At 43.0% G+C, this 21,128-nt stretch overlaps 2 protein-coding genes across 3 annotated transcripts; one reads left to right on the top strand and one right to left on the bottom strand.

Annotated features, from left to right (window-relative positions):
• Positions 1–1,264: 1,264 nt before the first annotated feature.
• On the top strand, positions 1,265–17,677 carry LOC109890402 (zinc finger protein Dzip1-like). Of its 2 annotated transcripts, XM_031824316.1 has the most exons (18): positions 1,265–1,539; positions 2,931–3,533; positions 6,057–6,141; positions 6,667–6,803; positions 6,906–7,052; positions 7,177–7,302; positions 7,389–7,451; positions 7,616–7,744; positions 8,043–8,091; positions 8,531–8,581; positions 8,827–8,886; positions 9,269–9,426; positions 9,650–9,854; positions 15,735–15,870; positions 16,092–16,477; positions 16,661–16,788; positions 16,934–17,096; positions 17,187–17,677. In XM_031824316.1, exons 2-18 carry the CDS (start codon positions 3,075–3,077, stop codon positions 17,234–17,236), a joined length of 2,532 nt encoding a protein of 843 aa, XP_031680176.1. In that variant the 5' UTR covers positions 1,265–1,539; positions 2,931–3,074; the 3' UTR covers positions 17,237–17,677. The 2 variants fall into 2 exon arrangements, with proteins under 2 accessions (XP_031680176.1, XP_031680177.1); XM_031824317.1 differs by lacking the exon at positions 8,827–8,886 and having other exon boundaries at positions 1,266–1,539.
• On the bottom strand, positions 16,579–20,956 carry LOC109890583 (claudin-10-like). The gene is made up of 5 exons (XM_020482519.2): positions 19,951–20,956; positions 18,766–18,927; positions 18,390–18,471; positions 18,187–18,294; positions 16,579–18,072 (listed from the first exon to the last, which is right to left on the bottom strand). Exons 1-5 carry the CDS (start codon positions 20,180–20,182, stop codon positions 17,892–17,894), a joined length of 765 nt encoding a protein of 254 aa, XP_020338108.1. The 5' UTR covers positions 20,183–20,956; the 3' UTR covers positions 16,579–17,891.
• Positions 20,957–21,128: the final 172 nt, after the last annotated feature.

The raw sequence follows: 21,128 nt of genomic DNA, 5'->3' as shown, positions 1-21,128 counted from the left end.
GCAACAAATCAAGTACAACCTGTGAACACAGAGTCCTCGGTTCCCAGTGAACTTAGCAACATGTGTTTGTGGGTAGACAATAAAAGGATCCGTGGGTTGCCTCTGTCCTCGTCACTATTTCCTTTCATGTTCTCTTCCTACGAGGCCGAGTCACCTCGCTACACTGTATCTAAACACTCCTCGGCTCGCCTGTCAAAAATAGACAACAAAGTGGCTTGGATGAAAGGAAAAGGACCATTTCTATAGAATGTTCAGCTCTGAGATACTGCACAATTGTTATACCGCGTTCACTAGGCTCCAGATATGGAGAAAAGTGGAGGATAAGATGCATAGTGACGACAGTGTAGCAACTCAATTGTCTTGCAATTTTCCTTGTCACTCAGCTTGATAGTTGCTGAAGTGGCTCTGATGGTTTCACCTTCCAAAGGGCCCCAGACATCACCAATATCGACCTTTGGAGTAAGCATCTAATGGGCCTGTGGTCAGGCGCCTTTGGGTGAAACGTGGACCTCTACACATCATCTTCAACATGTTGTCCTTTTGCTGAACTGTGGGATGCTTCATTGGGATGCCACACCACACCAGCATGGGCTTCCTGCCTGCTCCTGGAAAAGCCCCTGAGAGAAAAGTCTCTGTCTGTCTGTCTGCCTGGGGCTATCCTGTCTGTCTGTCTGAAATAAATCCTCTATGTATCAGGACCTCTATCTGCTGCTGGTGGTGCAGTCTGGGGACTGACCAGGGAAATGTACCACGATCCACTGCTCACATAGCGCCTACTGTCAGTCTACCACAGCAGCGGGACTCCGACAGCAGGTTCAGCACTAGATGATCTGTTAAATGAACAATGTAATGTTCACTGTGTGTGTGTGCGTGTGCTGACCGGCACGATGCACACCATAGTGTCTTTCTGTCTCTTTTAACAAGGAGATGCTGTGTTCTCTCCCTGCCCCCACAGCTGTTTGGCCTGACTGCCCTCAACTAAAACAGCTGACATGTTTCCCAGCTGACATGCCAGTGATGGATAATCATAAACATTTTTATAAAGGACCTACTACTGACATCTTCTGGCAGAACAAGGCACACATCTCTGTGGGGAAGTTCATAATCTACACCACAAGGGGAAGTCCTTCAGCCACTAAAATCCACTTAAAAATGAACACCACTTTGAGCGCTGTCCTTTGCGCTGTTGCTTTTCTTGCCTATAAAAACAACGACTGTGGCTAAAAAGTAACGGCCAACAGCCAACAAAAGCACTGTAGCTCTAAATGTGTACATGGTATATGCAATTGCGTATTCAGGGGATAATAGACTAACACACACATTTGTAAATCCCCCTTTCCTAAATCTCAGCAGTTTGAGTTCCTTTATTCCCCTCCACCCTCTTTGGAGAGGGGACACGGGATGAGCAGAGCTTTTGGAATGTGTGCAGCAGCTGCTACGTCACCGCGGTCTCTCCAGTCTCACTCCATCCGAAGATCTCAGTAAAGCCCGAGTCCCGTGGAAAAACTGTTTTTATGGACTTTAAAAACGTTGCAGACGGTAAGTTTGAGTTCTAACTAAAACTTAGAGTTCGATCAGAATGTTATTTATTTTATGAGATACACTCAAAAGGCACATACAATGAAGTCCATGTTCAATAAATGAGTTTGCTGCTAAATTAAATGTCCGTTATCCAATTTAGCTAGCTAGCGAGCCGACGTTAGTAACTAACAGACTAAACTCCACTCTTCCTTCACCATGGAGTGGAGTTTAGTCCGCTACCTAGCTAGGGGTGTTTTTTGAGTGTGAGCTAGCTAACTTACTGTTTGCTATTTTGTTCATGTCTACAAAATAAACGTTACTTAGCTAGCTAAATAGCAAGTTACTACGCTATTAACTAATATAGCCTAGTTACATTTATAGCTAGGTAACGTTAGCTAACTAACGTTTAAAAAAATCGAAACTTTTTCTGTTCTTTTGTTGGGCTCAACTTGTCCCAACTTGACCTCTTTTGAGGCACAGTGCCCGTAATTTGAGATGGGCAACCAGAATTGGGTGATGCTGCAGAAATAAAAAGTGTTTTTTGGCTACAAATGATCTAGTTCGATGAGAATAGCTGCGTGATTTTGTTTATATGATTTGGTAATAGCGATCAAGCAATGTCATGCATGTTGAGAGCTTGACACTTCACTTCACTCAATTGGTTTTGTGGCTTTTAATGCACAAATAGAAAAAAGACGGAAGTTTAAGCATTTTTGTTGCAGATGTTAGCCAGCCAGATATCACGTGGGTAGAATAACAGAACATTAATTAAAAATGGTCATATGTTATTACTGCAGTCTCAGTGGCTTCAAAAAAACATTGAATACGTCCAGCTTGCGAGGATGCTGTTGATGCTGCAGTCTCGTGCATTGTGGAATCATTTAGGATTGATTAGGTGCAATATTTTGATTACGGGCTCCCTGGGGAGACACGTTAAGTGGGACGCACTGTTCTGTCTCCATGGTGATCGAGAGGATGCCCTGCCTCGGTGTCGCGGCAGACAGCTGAAGGGAGCGTGCGCCAATAGGAAACGACTACTCGTTTTCTATGTTCAATCTCATAAAGTCTCATGAAATCCACGATGGTAAGGACAACACGGTATCAACTCGACATCAGCAGAACTGGGTAGATTACCATCGAATACGAATGTAATGCTTAGCATTTTTTGTGTCATCTCCTATGGTTCATTCAGGTGCTGAATAGTGGAATCCTTTCTTTTTTACTTCCATATTCTCTACTCTGTGTTCATGCTGCTGTTGTATTGCTGTGATCCCTGCAGAGGGTTTGTTTCTCCCTGACCTTGATTGATATGCTGCATTTCTAATCTGTAACACACAATCTCTCCGTTGTTGTCTGTCACAAATTAAATCCAAAATAATAACCTAGTATAAATGTCTTGTTTTTTCCAGCCATTTTCCAATAACGTCTATTACCCATACCAGCCAGAGACCCAAGGGACCCACTCATCAGCTGGGATCCCCTCCCCCCTAAACTCCCCCCTGAGCCAGCCCTCCTCCAGCAGCCGGTGTCCTCCAGCACCACCTCCACCAGCCATGTCTGCCTCCACATCCACCACCATCCCGCCCTTCAAATTCCGTCCGCGACGCGAGAGCGTTGACTGGCGCCGGATCAGTGCGGTGGACGTGGACCTGGTGGCCAGCGAGCTGGACTTCCAGACCCTGCAGGAGCACATCACAGGGGTGACCTTCTGCAACGTGGAGGGGGAGCGTTGTGTCCGCTGCCAGAGCCCCGTGGACCCAGCGCTGCTCAAGCTCTTCCGCCTGGCCCAGCTGACAGTGGAGTACCTGCTGCACTCCCAGGAGTATTTGACCCTGAGCCTGGGGGCGGCCGAGGAGAGGCTGCAGTCCCAGGCCCGCGAGCACCAGCAGCTCCTGGCCCAGCAGCAGAAGCAGGCGGACCAGGCCAAGGTACTGAAGACGGAGCTGAAGCAGAGGAAGAAAATCATTGCCCTCAACCAGCAGGCTATGATCAACATGACCAATTGCCATAAGGTACTGAACACCTCCTCACGCTGCCACTTCTTCTCAGTGTCTGTTTCTATGTCTATTGTACAACAGTTATTCCCACCTTCCTCCTGGGTCCTCCTCTTAGCCATTGTTCCCCAGGCGGTATTCAGAGCTACTTTAGTTTTGTTCAATTATAATTGTCAGAGGAGTGAGAATGCTAACAGGAGGTTCATCTTTGTACATATCTACCTCAATTACCTCGTACCCCTGTGTATGTAGCCAAGTTATCATTACTCAATGTGTATTTATTCATCGTGCTATTATTTGTTAATTAATTATAATTGTTATAATTGTTATTGTTTTTCTCTCTGCATTGTTGGGAAGTGCCCGTAAGTAAGCATTTCACTGTTAGTCTACTGTTGTTTACGACGCATGTGACAAATCAAATTTGATTTGGTTTAAATAAATTATACCATTTAAATCAGAGACATAGTATTGGAAATAGGTTCACCTCGTCCCGTAGCTGTAATGTGGCCACTTTATAAGGATTGGTAGACGTAATCATTATCAGCCTTGTTTTGGGACCTAAACAATAGGATTGTGTTCTGAGCAGATGGTGTCAGCTGGGGATAATTAGACCTACTTCTTTTAATCCACTTACAAAGGGTGGCAAGAGACGGAACCAAAATGACTGAACCACCTCCCCCACCCTCATTCATGTTTCCATAATGACGTTGGTCTCGAGTCAACGTGACGTTTTGATGTTCTATTTTCTACACCAGAAATGTATGCATTTATTGAAAAGATGTAGAATAGAAGGATCCTTATATTTTTAAAGGGCATTGCTGTTGAATAGGGCCCAGCTGTTGCCAAGGCAACACCTAGTGTTTCATATGACTGAGCATTGTTGCTAGGTGAGAGTGTAACAAGCACGTTGATAACCGAGGTGTCTGTACAGCTCAATTATTGATGTGCCACCATGCACCCAAAAATAGACCTAGATGGGTTGATTGTTTCACACTGGTACTCAAATATATTGCGTCAAGCTACATTTTACAGATACAGAAACTTCAACAGATATACAGAATGCACAGTGTATTTGATACACAGCATCTAGCCTAATTGTCTGCAAAGCACAGAAATGTCGCCTAAATTCTAGTGCGTTATCATTCAAGAAACGTCCTGCCTATTTCAGCCTGTGTGTTGTCAATGCAATCTAGAAAATGAACGTTTAAGTCGGCTTTTTTATTGCCATCAGGTGTCTGTACAGCTCAATTATTGATGTGCCACCATGCACCCAAAAATAGACCTAGATGGGTTGATTGTTTCACACTGGTACTCAAATATATTGCGTCAAGCTACATTTTACAGATACAGAAACTTCAACAGATATACAGAATGCACAGTGTATTTGATACACAGCATCTAGCCTAATTGTCTGCAAAGCACAGAAATGTCGCCTAAATTCTAGTGCGTTATCATTCAAGAAACGTCCTGCCTATTTCAGCCTGTGTGTTGTCAATGCAATCTAGAAAATGAACGTTTAAGTCGGCTTTTTTATTGCCATCTTGCACTTCAAGACACGGCAAACGGATGCCAACAGATACACAACCGCCTTGATTCTATCAATGACCAAACCTAATTCAATTTCACTGGCGATTTCCACAGTTATTCCAGAGCAGCAATGTAATTACAGCACACAACAACAAGGGTCTCTGTTGTAGAAACCACCACTTCCCCTGCAGCATGGTAGAGCACCAGCACGCAGCGCAACAAGGTATCGGTGGCAGTGCGGTTCAGTTTGAATGAAGGCACAAACAGGCTGTGTTGGGTGTCGGGCGTTAAATGTGTCGTGTGATGTGGTTGCTCCAGCGTTTAATCTGCCCCGTCTGTCACTCCTCCTGTGAGCTGGAGCGAGGTGACGCCAGGCATCCGGGGGGAATCACGTCACTCATGCTATGTTGATCTGTCTGCCAGGAAACAGTCCCTAAAGCTTAATGGTAGATAGTATAGTCGCTATGTTGATCTGTCTCCCAGGAAACAGTCATTAAAGCCTAATGGTAGATGGCATAGTCGCTATGTTGATCTGTCTCCCCGGAAACAGTCATTAAAGCTTAATGGTAGATGGCATAGTCGCTATGTTGATCTGTCTCCCCGGAAACAGTCATTAAAGCTTAATGGTAGATGGCATAGTCGCTATGTTGATCTGTCTCCCCGGAAACAGTCATTAAAGCTTAATGGTAGATGGCATAGTCGCTATGTTGATCTGTCTCCCAAGAAACAGTCATTAAAGCTTAATGGTAGATGGCATAGTCGCTATGTTGATCTGTCTCCCCGGAAACAGTCATTAAAGCTTAATGGTAGATGGCATAGTCGCGGCTTGAGCTTTGGGTTCAGATGTATTCATTTTTTACACACAGCCCAAGTTGCCTATTACGAAATTGGCTTTACATTTGATCTATAAGTGAAGGTAGCAAACAACATGTATTCAGACCATTGATTCATTGCAATCTTTGCATGGGAATATACTGTTGATGTATAATTCTGTTTCCTTTTCTTTTCCTTTAGTGTCAACATTGTGATAAAGCCTTCATGAATTCCTCCTTTCTCCAGAATCATATGCAACGTCGCCATGCAGACGAGTACGACAGCCGTAAGTCAAGAGAGCTTTAAAAGGTTTGATCATCAGTTTAGAGCGAACGGTAGGGAAAGTAACCGTCAGTCAGGTAAGAAGGGCGGCAGGGTAGCCTAGTGGTTAGAGTGGTGGACTAGCAACCGGAAGGCTGCAAGTTCAAAACTCCCGAGCTGGCAAGTCTGTCGTTCTGCCCCTGAACAGGCAGTTAACCCACTGTTCCTAGGCCGTCATTGAAGATAAGAATTTGTTCTTAACTGACTTGCCTAAAGGATAAAAAAAAAAGTTTGCTGCAGCCAACCAACCCATCTCGCTGACAGTCCCATAGGGAGTCCCACTGGTATGAGTGTCCCCAAGTGCACCACAGTGTTCCTACAATGCTGGAAAACCAGTTCCTATGACATCCCGCTCTAGTTTGCAGCAGCAGTAGACATGTCCCACACAGTCTAGCAGAAAGAGAGAGGTGTATCTTTGAGCCCGGGCCCTAAAACACTAGTTAGTCTAACTTTTTCTTCATTAGTATGTCTCTGTTATTGTTTCTCTCAGAGTTAAGGACAGGCAACCAGAGGGAAGTGAAGAGCATTGCAGATGAGGAGGAGATCAGTCGGCTGAAAGGGCAGCTGAGTTACATCACATCTGAGCTGGAGTCACAGAGGCAAGCCCTCTTGGCCAAAGCCTCTCAGGTGGGACAATAAGAACCGTGCTTGTTTCCATGGCATTGATCAGTTTGCACTTGCGTATTTGTTTAGAGCTTTTGACCATTTTCATTATCTTTTCATCTGTAGGAAAGAGACCAGCAGTCCATGCACCAGGATTTGATGAGAAAGTTAGAGAGATGGAAGGAAGAAGAACACAGGAAGATAGAGGAGATGAGAGACGGTTTCCGGAGGGAGATCGAGATGCTTCACAATAGGAACGCTCTTCTTCAACAAGTTAGTCCATTTGGGAAAGCACTGACTTTCATGGTTCTGTGTCCAGTTCAAACTGATGTGTTGGGGATTTGGTTCTGTAAGTCAGGGAGGTTTTTGTTTGCATTATTTGATGTGATCTGTACAGAAAGTGGATCTCAAGATGACCACTCCTGAGAGGAGGCCCAGTCCTGCTCCCCAGCAGACTGACCAAGACATGGATGAAAAAAACAATGTTGTGGTCCAGAAGATGGATCAGAAACACAAGAAACTGGTAAGCAGCTAAGCAGTACTTCTTTTCTTGAAATATTTCAAGTTGTGATAACAACAAAAAAAGATCAACTATTTATTTTGTTACAGGAAGAAAGGTTTACATCAAAAATAGAAAAAATGAAGGCTAACCATGAGAGCGAGAAGAATAAGGTAAGATGTGGATGACACATCTGTGAAGATTTCATGAAGAATACTGGTTAAAAGAACTACTTGTGAGTTCTGTTGAATAGTTAATGTTCAGCGGAGAGCCTTGAAAGAGGCAGCCATCGCAGTGGGATCTCTAACGTCTACGTCTGTCCTATGTCTCCTCTCAGTGGCAGGATCAGTTTAGCAGGTTGGAGTCGTCTGTGGTGGAGTGGCAGCAGCAGAGCCAGAGGCAGAAGGAGGAGAGTGACCAGCGGCTTCAGGAGCGGGACCTAATCATCTTCTCTCAGCGAGAGCAGGTCAGTTCCCTCACCACCACCCCCTGGCGACCCGGCCACCGGGGCAGCTGGGAATATCCGGAAACAGGGCGCCTACTTGGCCCTCATACAGGAAATCCTGGATTGATGGGGCCAGATGGACGTGTCATGTTTTTACATGCTTATATAGTGTAGTCATCAGGGCCACTCTGACTTCATAAGCATGTTAAGAAGTTAAATTAAATTAGATCACACCCTTGGGGTTCAACAGCTTTGAATACAAAACATAAAAATATATATAATTAAGAAATGTAGCTAATTGTACTTCTTCTTTTCACAGATAAAGCATATGTCCTCAAATCTACCTACTAAAGTAGTTGAAGTTCCAGGTATGCATACTTTTTCTTTGACTTTATTTTTTGTATTACTTTGTTTATATTTGTTAAATTTGGATATTAGCTTGAATCTGGATGTTAGCTTGAATCTGGATATTAGCTTGAATCTGGATATTGGCTTGAATCTGGATGTTAGCTTGAATTTGGATGTTAGCTTGAATTTGGATATTAGCTTGAATCTGGATATTGGCTTGAATCTGGATGTTAGCTTGAATTTGGATATTAGCTTGAATCTGGATATTAGCTTGAATCTGGATATTGGCTTGAATCTGGATATTAGCTTGAATCTGGATATTGGCTTGAATCTGGATGTTAGCTTGAATTTGGATGTTAGCTTGAATTTGGATATTAGCTTGAATTTGGATATTAGCGGTTTGTAGTTCTGTAAAGAACCTGTTATTGCTGACAATTCCTCCTACTTTGTATGTTTCAGTGATCATAACAGCCCCAGCACCAGAGCCTAAACCAAAGAGAGTAGTGAAGGGTAGGTAATTAGCAGGAGATTCCCAACAATATGTTGTTCAGTCAATCTAGACATCTGCGTCCTTTTGCTCAGAGAAAAGGTATGCAAGCACGTAACATGACTGTTCTGTCAGCGATCTCTCCCCGTTGATCAGACCTCCCAACGAGACACCATTAAAGATCAATGTTATTGTACCCTCTACCTCAGTTCCTTCCTCCTAATTCCCGCTCTTGTCTGACCTCTGACCTCCTGTGTTGTCCAATCAGAGCAGCCTCCCTCTGCTCGTAAACTGGATCCTATAGAGGAGCTGTCTGAGGAGGACAAAGGTAACACAGTCTAGATGACAGCAGCGCCTGTCTGTCTGCTCCATGCATGCTCTCTGCACGGAGGTGTGAGTCGGTCTGTGATGCCTGCCATGAGCATTTGTGAAGTCGAGTCATTCAAAGCCACATTGGCCCAAAAAAGCAGCAAGATGTTCTCCTCTTCTGCCCATCCCTCTCCAGAATCCTGTGGCTGTTAACTACAGCTATCTATGGCACAGGTCCTTTGTAGATGGAAGAAAATGAATAGGCACCTCTCTCTCTCTCAAATCATTTTCATGCTTGCCCAGCCTGTCCTCTGAAACTACAAACTACTACCGTGTAATTTTGAGTGTGTTATCAAGTGTATGTGTGTAACTGTACTGTACCTGTCTGGTGCTTGTCATAGACTCGTCCAGCGTGTCTGAGAAGAAGCCAGTTGTTATAATGAAGCAGGCGTCTTCGGTGACCAGTGTCCTGAGGAAGAACCCCGACATCAAGAGGGAGCTACGTCCCGCCCTGGAGCAGGCACTCCTAGAGAAGCTTGAGTCCCTGGGAGTCAAACCGGTATGTACTGTACCTTCATGAGTACAAATACACAATGGAATCTTTAAAATCACACTCTGTGGAAGATCTAAGCCATTAAAGAGTCAGCCTGACCGATACACCATCAAAAACATACAACAAATTGACTTCACTAATAGATTTGAGGGATCATTTGTCTCCCCAGTAAAGATAATCCTTATGATAGTTAAGCGTCTTCCGTTTTCTAATCTACACAACTCTGTAGGGTCTGAGGGGACTCGGAGGCAGCGAGTACAGTGATCTCATGGCTAAGGTGCGCTCGGAGAGAGAGAGTACGGCGAGGGACATTCCGGACTACTGGCGTCACCGTGAGGATGTGGCTCACACATTGCGTCTGAGACTGAAGGACAAGAGGACGGGGAGTGACTCTGCCCCCGAGCAGCGGGTCAAACCAAAACAACCCACTCATGGTACATGTATTTGTATTTATTATGGATCCCCCATTAGCTGCTGCCAAGGCAGCTATTCTTCCTGAGGCCTGGCAAAGTAAAGGCAGTTATACAGTTTTAAAAACATTACAATACAATCATTATGTAAGTCACAACACACTAAGTGTGTGCCCTCAGGCCCATACACCACTACCACACATCTACAATGCAAAATCCATGTGTACGTGTGTGTATAGTGCGTATGTTATCATGTGTGTGTATGCAAGTGTCTGCCTATGTTTGTGTTACTTCACAGTCCCCACTGTTCCATAAGGTGTATTTTTACCTGCTTTTTAAATCTGATTCTATTGCTTGCATCAGTTACCTGATGTGGAATAGAGTTCCATGTAGTCATGGCTCTATGTGGTACTGTGCGCCTCCCATAGCCTGTTCTTGATTTGGGGACTGTGAAGAGACCTCTGGTGGCATGTCTTGTGGAGTATGCATGCGTGTCCGAGCTGTGTGCTAATATTTTAAACAGACAGCTCGGTACCTTCAGCATGTCAACACCTCTTACAAAGAAGTAATGATGTAGTCAAGTAATGATGTAGTCAATCTCTCTTCCACTTTGAGCCATGAGAGATTGACATGCATGTCATTAATGTTGGCTCTCTGTGTACTTTTAAGGGCCAGCCGTGCTGCCCTGTTCTGAGCCAACTGCAATTTTACCAAGTCCCTCTTTGTAGCACCTGACCACATGACTAAACAGTAGTCCAGGTGTGACAAAACCAGGGCCTGTAGTAGAGGTCAACCGATTAATCGAAATGGCCGATTAATTAGGGCCGTTTTCATAACAATCGGAAATCGGTCTGTTTGGACACCGTCATGTGAAAAGGAACCACCAGCTTTCATATGTTCTCATGTTCTGAGCAAAGAACTTAAACGTTAGCTTTTTTACATGGCACATATTGCACTTTTACTTCTCCAACACTTTGCATTATTTAAACCAAATTGAACATGTTTCATTATTTATTTGAGGCTAAATGGATTTTTATTGATGTATTATATTAAGTTAAAATAAGTGTTAATTCAGTATTGTTGTAATTGTCATTATTACAAATAAATGTACAAAATTGGCCAACTAATCGGCATAAGCTTTTTTTGGTCCTCCAATAATCGGTATTGGCGTTGAAAAATCATAATCGGTTGACCTCTAGCCTGTAGGACCTGCCTTGTTGATAGTGTTGTTAACCTCTCTGGGATCGTTCGGGACGCTAGCGTCCCACCTCGCCAACAGCCAGTGAAATTGCAGAGCGCCAAATTCAAAACAACAGAAATCTCATAATTAAAATTCCTCAACCATACAAGTATTTAACACCATTTTAAAGATACACTTCTCGTTAATCCAACCACATTGTCCGATTTCAAAAAGGCTTTTCGGTGAAAGCAGAACATATCATTATGTTAGGTCAGCAACTAGTCACCGAAAGCATTCAGCCATTTTCCAACCAAAGAGAGGTGTCACAAAAAGCAGAAATATAGATCAAATTAATCACTAACCTTTGACGATCTTCATCAGATGACCCTCCCAGGACTCAATGTTACACAATACATGTATGTTTTGTTCGATCAAGTTCGTATTTATATCCAAAAACCTCAGTTTACAATGGCGCCATGTTCAGAAAAGCCTCCAAAATATCAGAAGAAATTGCAGAGCCACATCAAATAACAGAAATACTCATCATAAACTTTGATGAAAGATACATGTTTTACATAGAATTAAAGATAAACTTGTTCTTAATGCAACCGCTGTGTCAGATTTCAAAAAAGCTTTACTGCAAAAGCAGAATATTCAATCATCTGAGAACAGCTTTCAGCCACAAAAGCAAGCCATACAGTTACCCGCCAAATTGTGGAGTCAACAAAAATAATAAATAGCATTATAAATCTTCACTTACCTTTGCTGATCTTCGTTGGAATGCACTCCCAGGACTCCCACTTCCACAATAAATGTTTGTTTTGTTTGATTACGTCCATATTTATGTCCAAATACCTCCGTTTTGTTCGCGCGTTTAGTTCACTATTCCAAAGGCATAATGCGTGACCACAAAATCCAGACGAAAAGTCAAGAGTTCCATTACAGTTTATAGAAACATGTCAAACGATGTTTACAATCAATCCTTAGGGTCTTTTTATAATGAATCTTCAATAATATTCCAACCGGACAATAGCATATTCATTACAGAGGAAAAAGAAGGAACGGCGCGCCCTCGTGACCACGCAGTAAACAACTGATTGGCCACAGCCTAGTTCACTAGTTGAAACAGCTCTTATTCTTATAAAGTCTTATAAAGACTGTTGACATCTGCTGGAAGCCTTGGGAAGTGCAATCTGGCCGCTATAGACACAACATATTGGATAGGCAATCACTTAAATGAAACTACAAACCTCAGATTTCCCACTTCCTGGTTGGATTTGTCTCAGGTGTTCGCCTGCCATATGAGTTATGTTATACTCACAGACATCATTCAAACAGTTTTAGAAACTTCAGAGTGTTTTCTATCCAATACTACTAATAATATGCATATATTAGCATATGGGACAGAGTAGAAGGCAGTTTACTCTGGGCACCTTATTCATCCAAGCTACTCAATACTGCCCCCCTGTCACCAAGAAGTTAAGAAGGCAGAGTAGCGCTTTATTATGGACAAACTTCTCCCCATCTTAGCTACTGTTGTTTCAATATGTTTTTAACCATGACAGTTTACTGTTCAGTATTACTCCAAGCAGTTTAGTCACCTCAACATGCTCAATTTCCACATTATTCATTACGAGATGTAGTTGAGGTTTAGGGTTTAGTGAATGATTTGTCCCAAATACATGCTTTTAGTCCTAAATATTTCAAAAACTAACTTATTCCTTTCTACCCATTCTGAAACTAACTGCAGCTCTTTGTTAAGTGTTACAGTCATTTCAGTCTCTGTAGTAGCTGACGTGTATAGTGTTGAGTCATCCGCATACATAGACACACTGGCCTTACTCAAAGCCAGTGGCATGTCGTTAGTAAAGATTGAAAAAAGCAAGGGTCCTAAACAGCTACCCTGGGGAATTCCTGCTTCTACCTGGATTATGTTGGAGAGGCTTCAATTAAATAAAACTCTCTGTGTTCTGTTAGACAAGTAACTCTTTATCCACATTATAGCAGGGGGAGCAAAGCCATAACACATATGTTTTTCCAGCAGCAGACTATGATCGATAATGTCAGAAGCTACACTGAAGTCTAACAAGACAGCCTCCCACAATCATTTTATAATTCATTTCTCTCAGCCAATCATCAGCCATTTGTGTAAGTGCTGTGCTTGTTGAGTGTCCTTCCCAATATGCGTGCTGAATGTCTGTAGTCAATTTGTTTACTGTGAAATAGCATTATATCTGGTCAAACACAATTTTTTCCAGAAGTTTAGTAGGGGTTGGTAACAGGCTGATTGGCTGGCTATTTTAGCCAGTAAAGGGGGCTTTACTATTCTTGGGTAGCGGAATAGCTTTAGATTCCCTCCAGGCCTGAGGGCACACACTTTCTAGTCTTAAATTGAAGGTGTGGCGAAATCGTCTGCTATTATCCTCAGTAATTTTCAATCCAGATTGTCAGACCCTGGTGGCTTGTTTTTTTTTCACCTCTTCCACACTGACTCTACGGAATTCAAAAGTACAGTTCTTATCTTTTATAATTTGGTCTGATATACTTGGATGTGGCATGTCAACCTGAAGTTTGCTTGTCTTGCCAATGAAAAGGTAATTAAAGTAGTTGGCAATATCAGTGGGTTTTGTGATAAATGAGCCATCTGATTCAATGAATGATGGTGCAGAGTTGGCTTTTTTACCCAAAATGTAATTTAAGGTGCTCCAAAGCTTTTTACTATCATTCTTTATATCACTTCTTTGTTTCATTGTATAGTTTATTTGTATTTTTATTTAGCTTAGTCACATTTAGTTTAGTTCTTCATTTGCAGTAAGTTTGCCAGTCAGTTGGGCTGCCAGACTTTATTTGCCATACCTTTTGCCTCATCCCTCTCAACCATACAATTTTTCAATTCCTCATCAATCCAAGGGGATTTAACAGTTTTTAAAGTCATTTTCATAATGGGTGCGTGCTTATTAGTAACTGGAATAAGCAATTTACATAAATGTGTCAAGTGCAGCGTCTGGTTGCTCCACATTACACACCACAGACCAGGAAATATTATTTACATCATCAACATAGGAATCACTACAGAACGTATTGTATGACCTCTTATACACTATATTAGGCCCAGCCTTTGGAACTTTGGTTTTCCTAGATATGGATATTATATTGTGATCACTACATCCTATGGATTTGGATACTGCTTTAAAGCACAATTCTGCAGCATTAGTAAAGATGTGATCAATACATGTTGATGATTTCATTCCTGTGCTGTTTGTAAATATCCTGGTAGGTTGACTGACAACCTGAACCAGGTTGCAGGCACTGGTTACAGTTTGAAGTTTGTTCCTGAGTGGGCAGTTTGATGAGAGCCAGTCAATATTTAAATCACCCAGGAAATATACTTCTCTGTTGATATCACATACATTGTCAAGCATTTCACAGATATTATCCAGATACTGACTGTTAGCACTTGGTGTTCTATGGCATGTGGGGAGTATGAGGACTTAGAACTTTTAACTCATTCAAGAATGTTCATGGGGTTTTTGCTGAGGGGTTCATGTTTCATCTCATGGGTCGATTCCATTCTCTTGTGATAGTTTGCTAGCATGCTGCTGGTGACATTAATCACGTCCCCCTTAATCAATGTAACATTTAAGCCTCAACTTCTTGACGCTAGCCATCCCTGTCACTGGATCATTTTCGTCAGCAACCGCATAGCGCAACAGTCAAATAATATTACAAAAAAATATTCATATTCATAAAATCACAAGTGCAATATTGCAAAGCACAGCTTTGCCTTTTGTTAATCCACCTGTCGTCTCAGATTTTGAAATTATGCTTTACAGCGAAAGCAATCCAAGCATTTGTGTAAGTTTATCGATGCCTAACATAGCATTATGTACATTTAGCATCAGGAAGCTTGGTCAAAATCAGAAAAGCAATCAAATGAACCGTTTACCTTTGATGATCTTCGGATGTTTTCACTCACGAGACTCCCAGTTACACAACAAATGTTCCTTTTGTTCCATAAAGATTATTTTTATGTCCAAAATAGCCCCGTTTGTTTGTCGCGTTATGTTCAGAAATCCACAGGAAAGAGCGGTCACGACAACGCAGACGGAAATTCCAAATAGTCTACATAACATCCACAGAAACATGTCAAACGTTTTTAATCATTCCTCAGGTAGTTTTTAAAATATATATTCGATAATATATCAACCGAGTGTGTAGGTTTTTCAATAACAGCGGGAGGAACAATGGCTGCTTTACTCTGTAGCGCAAAAACTCACTCTGAGAGCCCCCACCTATCCACTTACGCAATGTGATCTTTCATGCTCCTTTTTCAAAATAAAAGCCTGAAACTATGTCTAAAGACTGTTGACACCTTAGGGAAGCCAGAGAAAAAAGAATCTGGTTGATATCCCTTTAAATGGAGGATAGGCATGCAAAGGAACAGAAGGGTTTCAAAATAAGAGGCACTTCCTGATTGGATTTTCCTCAGTGTTTCGCCTGCAATATCAGTTCTGTTATACTCACAGATAATATTTTGACAGTTTTGGAAACTAATCTGTCAATTATATGCATCTGGTCCTGAGAAAAATAGTGCCCCCTAGCTTCAAGAGGTTAAGCTGCTCCCAACAGGAGTCATGTCCGTCACCGTTGTAACCTACTTAGGACTCGAGACGTCTTCAAATGAACTAATCAGCTGATTGTTGTTATTCTGTCCCTCCTGAAAGTGACCCAGGCCAGACAACGGTCCAGAAGCCTTTCCTCCAAGGTGACACAAGTGATTTCAGGACCACCAGCAGCGCCTGCCAAACAGCCTGCCCCTCGAACCCTTACCAGTACCCTGCCCAAGACCTCCACTCCCAAGTACGTACCGAGTCAGAATCTCCTGCTTTTTGTCTCACGCCAGAGACTACCTCGCCACTGGCTTCATTTATGTGGTATCAGAAGTATGAGTACATAGTCTGTTGCATTGAGAAGGATAACATAGAAAGTGAGTTGTCTTACAAGCTGTGTCTTATTACCTTATATGGGAGTGATTGATTGTATGTTCATTTCAAATGATGACATTGCCTTTGGCCTCGTAGGACCCCTCCCTTCAGCTCTGACGACAAGTCAACAGAGGAGGAGGACTCTGAAGAAGAGAAGCCACCTCAGAAATCCAGGCAGGAGCAGAGAGTCCCTCATCACAGAGTGTCCCAGCCCAAACCAACACAACCCAAGACCACCCCCCATCACAAACTCACCCAGTCCAAACCGGTCCAGGCCAGATCTGGCCAGCCCAGGACCACCCAAGCTCAGCCATATAAACCCCAGCAGCCCAGAAGCGCTGCGGTCAACACAACCAAGATGGGGGTCAACGTAGTAGAGAGTGAGGGAGAGTGGACAGAGGGGAGTGAGTTGGAGGAGATCGACCAACAACAGCTCCAGAACTACAAAGACCAGAATGGGAACGTACAGAAGACTACAAACAGTAAGAGGGACTTTTGTTGTTTTTACTGCTATGATTTACTCCTTTGTGTGGTATTAAGTGCTAATTTCAGATAACAACAAACACATCCCAAGTCTACAGCCTTTTCTTTTTTAGTTGTGTGTTTATTGAAAACTGTTACCCATAGGTTTTTATGCGTTGTGCTGACCATAGTTGTCTTTCCAGATAACCTGGTCAAGGACTTGACTAAGAGCCTGGAGCAGCAGCTTGCAGACCGAGGACCAAAGAAGCCGCTAGGGGGAGTGAGCTTCTTACCAGAGAGGAAAAACAAAGACGTTGTACGGGAACTCAAGGTGAGAAATCCTCTCTCGTCTCCTCTCTGTTGTGTTATCATCAACTCAGAGTAACATAAGACACAGAGAACAAACAACATTTGCTGACGTCAGAAGTTTCCCATATACTAATCGTGTTCATCTGGACTGTTATGTGGCGTTTCAGTATACAAACGATGATGATGAGGATGACTGGGATATCTCCTCGTTGGATGACCTATCGGTCCCCGCCCCCGTGGGCAAGCCCACCGCCCCCGTGAGGAAGAGCCTGGACTCAGACAGCACTACCAGTGTCAGGGGAACATCCACCGGGAAGGGACAGAAAACAGGTCAGTCTCACTGACTCTCACAGACCCGGCCCCCTTCAGGTCCCTTTATCCTTCACCTTCAGCCTCTGATGATGTTTATCAATTCCCCAGGTTTGAATGAAGCAGGAACCGGCAGCGACTGGAGTGACAATGATATATAGTCCTATGGAGGTGATACAGTTCTACAATAATAAAACTCAATATGACGCCCATAGGAATTCTTTGGAAGGCAAATGTACTTCTACATTATTTACCGATACTGTTAGAATTACAGTTGCATGTAGAAGAGACTTAACGAAGAGATCCTCTCTGTTCAGGACACAGTGTATCTCTAGAGATATACACCTATGACAGTGGTAGCCATCTGTCTTGTGGCAGTTTTCAGTGTTTTTATTTTATATACAGATGATATATTAGCTATAGTGAATTGTCAACTTAGAGGTTTTATGAAATGTGATATTGCACTTCATGTGAGGTACCTGTATGATTTGTGTCAAAACAATTTACAAGACATTTGTGATTCCCATGAAAGAAAAGAAAATGTGTTTTTTATCTAAAATATTTATACATGCTAGCAATAAATATTTTCTTTTTGTATCAAATGGAATCATTCATCCCTTTCCTTGATGTCAATTCAGTTCACAAAAGGAACACAGTTATATGTTAGTAAAACAGTCATACATAAGGTATCTACAAGGTGTAGGTGGCGAGACAGTTACCAAATCAAATTGATTCAGTTCTCACAATGTTTTCATGGTAACTAACGACCAATGATATGAAGCAGTGTATTTCCTGCGGTACAGGAGCTACTGCAGCTCAAACAAAATCGTCCCTGCTATATGTCCCAGTGGTCCTTGTTGTCCTGATCTTTCTGCCACCTCTGCTCCCTTGGACCAATTGTGGCATTGGAGTCACTCTGGAAGAGTTTGGCATCATGTATGTGCGTCTGGTCCGAGCTGTGGCATAGGAGTTAGGTCTGCGGGGCCTTTTCTTTGATCTGGAAGACGGAGCAAGAGAACTGAGATGATGTTACACATTCGACACAAAATATATTCCTCTGATGCCATCTATTGTCTTTCGAGTGAAGCAGGAATTTTGTGGATTGTATTACGTTGAGCGTAGACCCTCCTTTCCAGAGAAGAAACTGAGTACGAAACCTCCGGTGATGAGCAAGATCGAGCCTCCCCAGCCAATAAAAACCGCTGCTCCGATTTCAAATCTGAAGAGAAAAAATTAGAACGCATATACTGTATACTTAACTAGCCTTGAAACCAATGTTGTTTCCGCAGTCTCATTGAAAAAAAATCCACTCACTTCTGTGCCTTGAAATTGGGATCCACAAACTCTGATCTTACTTTGTTTCCCCACCAGGAGTACACGATCAGGCCAGCAAATCCTAGGAGGAAAACAGCTATTATTATAATATTCAACTAGGCAAGTTAAGTTAAGAACAAATTCTTATTTACAGTGACGGCCTAACCCAGACAACACTGGGGCAATTGTGCACCGCCCTATAGGACTCCCAATCACAGCCACTTGATACAGCCTGGAATCAAACCAGGCTCTGTAGTGACGCCTCTAGCACTGAGATGCAGTGCCTGAGACCGCTGCACCACTCGGGACCGCTGCGCCACTCCGGACCGCTGCGCCACTTCGGTTACTAATCAGGTACTCCATAAACATATCTTACCAGACGCCAGATAGGTGATTCCCCCGGCGAAGGTGACCCGTGCGTTGGCGAGCTCTGACCCTCCAATCTTGGTGCACTTCATCCCTATCAGTGTGAGGACTCCAGCGAAGAACCCAAGGATCACAGAACAGATGGACAGAGCCCTTACTGAGTGGAGGAACACTGATGCAGAGAGTAGAACACTCAGTTAAACAGGAAGCCAAAGTACAGGACTACAGTTAAGTATTATACACTGAGTATACTAAACATTAGGAACAACTTCCTAATATTGAGTTGTACCAACCCACTTTTGCCCTCAGAACAGGTTCAATTCATCAGAGTATGGACTCTGCACAGTACTACAAGTCCCGTGTGGCTCAATTGGTAGAGCATGGCACTTGCAAAACCAGGGTTATGGGTTCAATTCATATGGAGGACCAGTATGGCAATGCTTGCACTCACTACTGTAAGTTGCTCTGGATAAGAGTGTCTAGATATGATATGTGCCAATAGCCTTCCACAGGGATGCTGGTCCATGGTGACTCCAATGCTTCCCAAAATTGTGTTAAGTTGGCTAGATTTCCTTTTTCATTCTTGATGCACACAGGAAGCTGTTGAGTGTGAAAAAGCCAGCAGCATTGCAGTTCTTGACACAAGCTGGTGCACCTACTACCATACTCTGTCAAAAGGCATTTAAGGCTTTTGTCTTGCCCAATCACCCACTGAATGACACACATACACAATCCATGTTTTAATTGTCTCAAGGCTTAAAAATAATTATTTAAGCTTTCTCCTCTTCCTCTACACCGATTGAAGTGGATTTAGCAAGTGACATCAATAAGGGATGATAGCTTTCATCTCGATTCACCTGATCAATCTATGTCATGGAAAGAGCAGGTGTTTTTAATGTTTTGTACACTCCGTTTATATTGGAGTTTGTGGATTCCACTCTATGGTATCGCTGGTTCCGTCTGCAAAATGTTGATCATGATATTCATACTTCTGCTCTGCCCCATTATCTGCCTTTAATGTAGTACTATATAAGAGCATCTGCTGAATGACAATGAACTGCACTGAAGATCGAGATAACCCTCCAAGTTAAGTTGTAAGCGTCACTATCCCATCATGTATCATCAGATGTACGGTGTCCATATTAGGACAGAATCACACATCCATGGAAGTTGTGACAAGCTGACCGGAACATACCTGGTAGTCCCAGCATGGAGGGGTACTCTTTGCAGTCGGACACCCCCGTTGAGTCTGATACACAGTCCTTCCAGAGGTTAGAGAAGTAGTTGCCGGTGGTGAGCACCACGCTGCCCACTTCAGACCAGGTCCAGTACTCTATAGCCAGGGTGGAGCTCACCAGAATCCAGCCAGCCAGACATGACACAAAGCAGCCTATCTCCATGTACATCATCACCGTCCTGTGCTTCATGATGATGGTGATAAGGAAGATGCTCTCCTTGAGCTTGGCAGTGGTTCCTAAAAAAAAAAGCTATGTTTAGGAAGAGGATTAACCAGAGAGATGAGTAGAGTGAACAAAGCTGGAGTGAAGTTCCAGAGTTGCTCAGGATCTTCGGTCTGTGGAAGTCAAGGTGCAGCCAGGCACTTGCATTGTTATGTCACTGATGCCTCCCAGTCAAACCAGCATTGTGGACGTTTGGCTTATCTCACATGGTTTTGCTCCGTAAGCAAACGTCTCTTTTCCCACGATCCAGGGGGAGATAGTGTCAGGGATTGGGAGTGGTGAAACTGTTTCCCGCTCTCCCTCCCCTCGTATGGGGGTTTGACTAGGTCTCTCTCTCATAGCCCTTTATCTCAAATCACAGTGGATGAACTGCTCCCTCCGAGCTAAGGTCACAAGATACTGGTGCATGTAACTGATTCATGTCAATATTCTCTGGACGAATTGATAATGATCTATGTAATATAGCCTATAGAGTAGAGCTGAGGACAGTATCCTAAGGTAGATCTTTATTGGACAATTTGTTTTGCCACAAGAATTAAAATAGCATTTTAAAATGAAAAATATGCTAATACACACGGAACAGCTACATACAAAAACACTTCATTCCCACTGCAACATGCACATGCCACACAATCACAACCAGTCACTGTAGACTCCTGGCTCCTGTGACTGTTTGGATTGGCTGTTTTCTCCAGTTGAGAATTCTCTGGTGAGGGGCACCATGGGAAATCTGGAGGAAGGGGCCAATTCCACCCTGCTAGAGAAATTATATTAAGCGAATTAAGATATATTCAGAAAATATGCACTCAACATTTACGCATATCGCATTGTAGACTGATAACTGAAAATACACCATTCATTTATTTATTTTAATTTTATTTCACCTTTATTTAACCAGGTAGGCCAGTTGAGA

This window comes from Oncorhynchus kisutch, linkage group LG5 (genome assembly GCF_002021735.2).
Source record: "Oncorhynchus kisutch isolate 150728-3 linkage group LG5, Okis_V2, whole genome shotgun sequence".
NCBI classification, from domain to species: domain Eukaryota; kingdom Metazoa; phylum Chordata; class Actinopteri; order Salmoniformes; family Salmonidae; genus Oncorhynchus; species Oncorhynchus kisutch.
Note: the sequence above shows the minus strand (reverse complement) of the source record. Positions and strands in the feature narration are given on the sequence as shown.

What these genes read in the sequence shown, in the direction of transcription:
- LOC109890583 (XM_020482519.2), bottom strand. Translation starts at nt 20,182, where the DNA reads ATGAAGCACAGGACGGTGATGATGTACATGGAGATAGGCTGCTTTGTG. An exon ending in AATCACCTATCTGGCGTCTG is followed by an intron (nt 18,472 to 18,765) that starts GTAAGATATGTT and finishes TTTTCCTCCTAG; the next exon opens with GATTTGCTGGCCTGATCGTG. An exon ending in AAGGAGGGTCTACGCTCAAC is followed by an intron (nt 18,073 to 18,186) that starts GTAATACAATCC and finishes TCCGTCTTCCAG; the next exon opens with ATCAAAGAAAAGGCCCCGCA.
- LOC109890402 (XM_031824316.1), top strand. Translation starts at nt 3,075, where the DNA reads ATGTCTGCCTCCACATCCACCACCATCCCGCCCTTCAAATTCCGTCCG. An exon ending in ACATGACCAATTGCCATAAG is followed by an intron (nt 3,534 to 6,056) that starts GTACTGAACACC and finishes CTTTTCCTTTAG; the next exon opens with TGTCAACATTGTGATAAAGC. An exon ending in ACCAAAGAGAGTAGTGAAGG is followed by an intron (nt 8,582 to 8,826) that starts GTAGGTAATTAG and finishes TTGTCCAATCAG; the next exon opens with AGCAGCCTCCCTCTGCTCGT.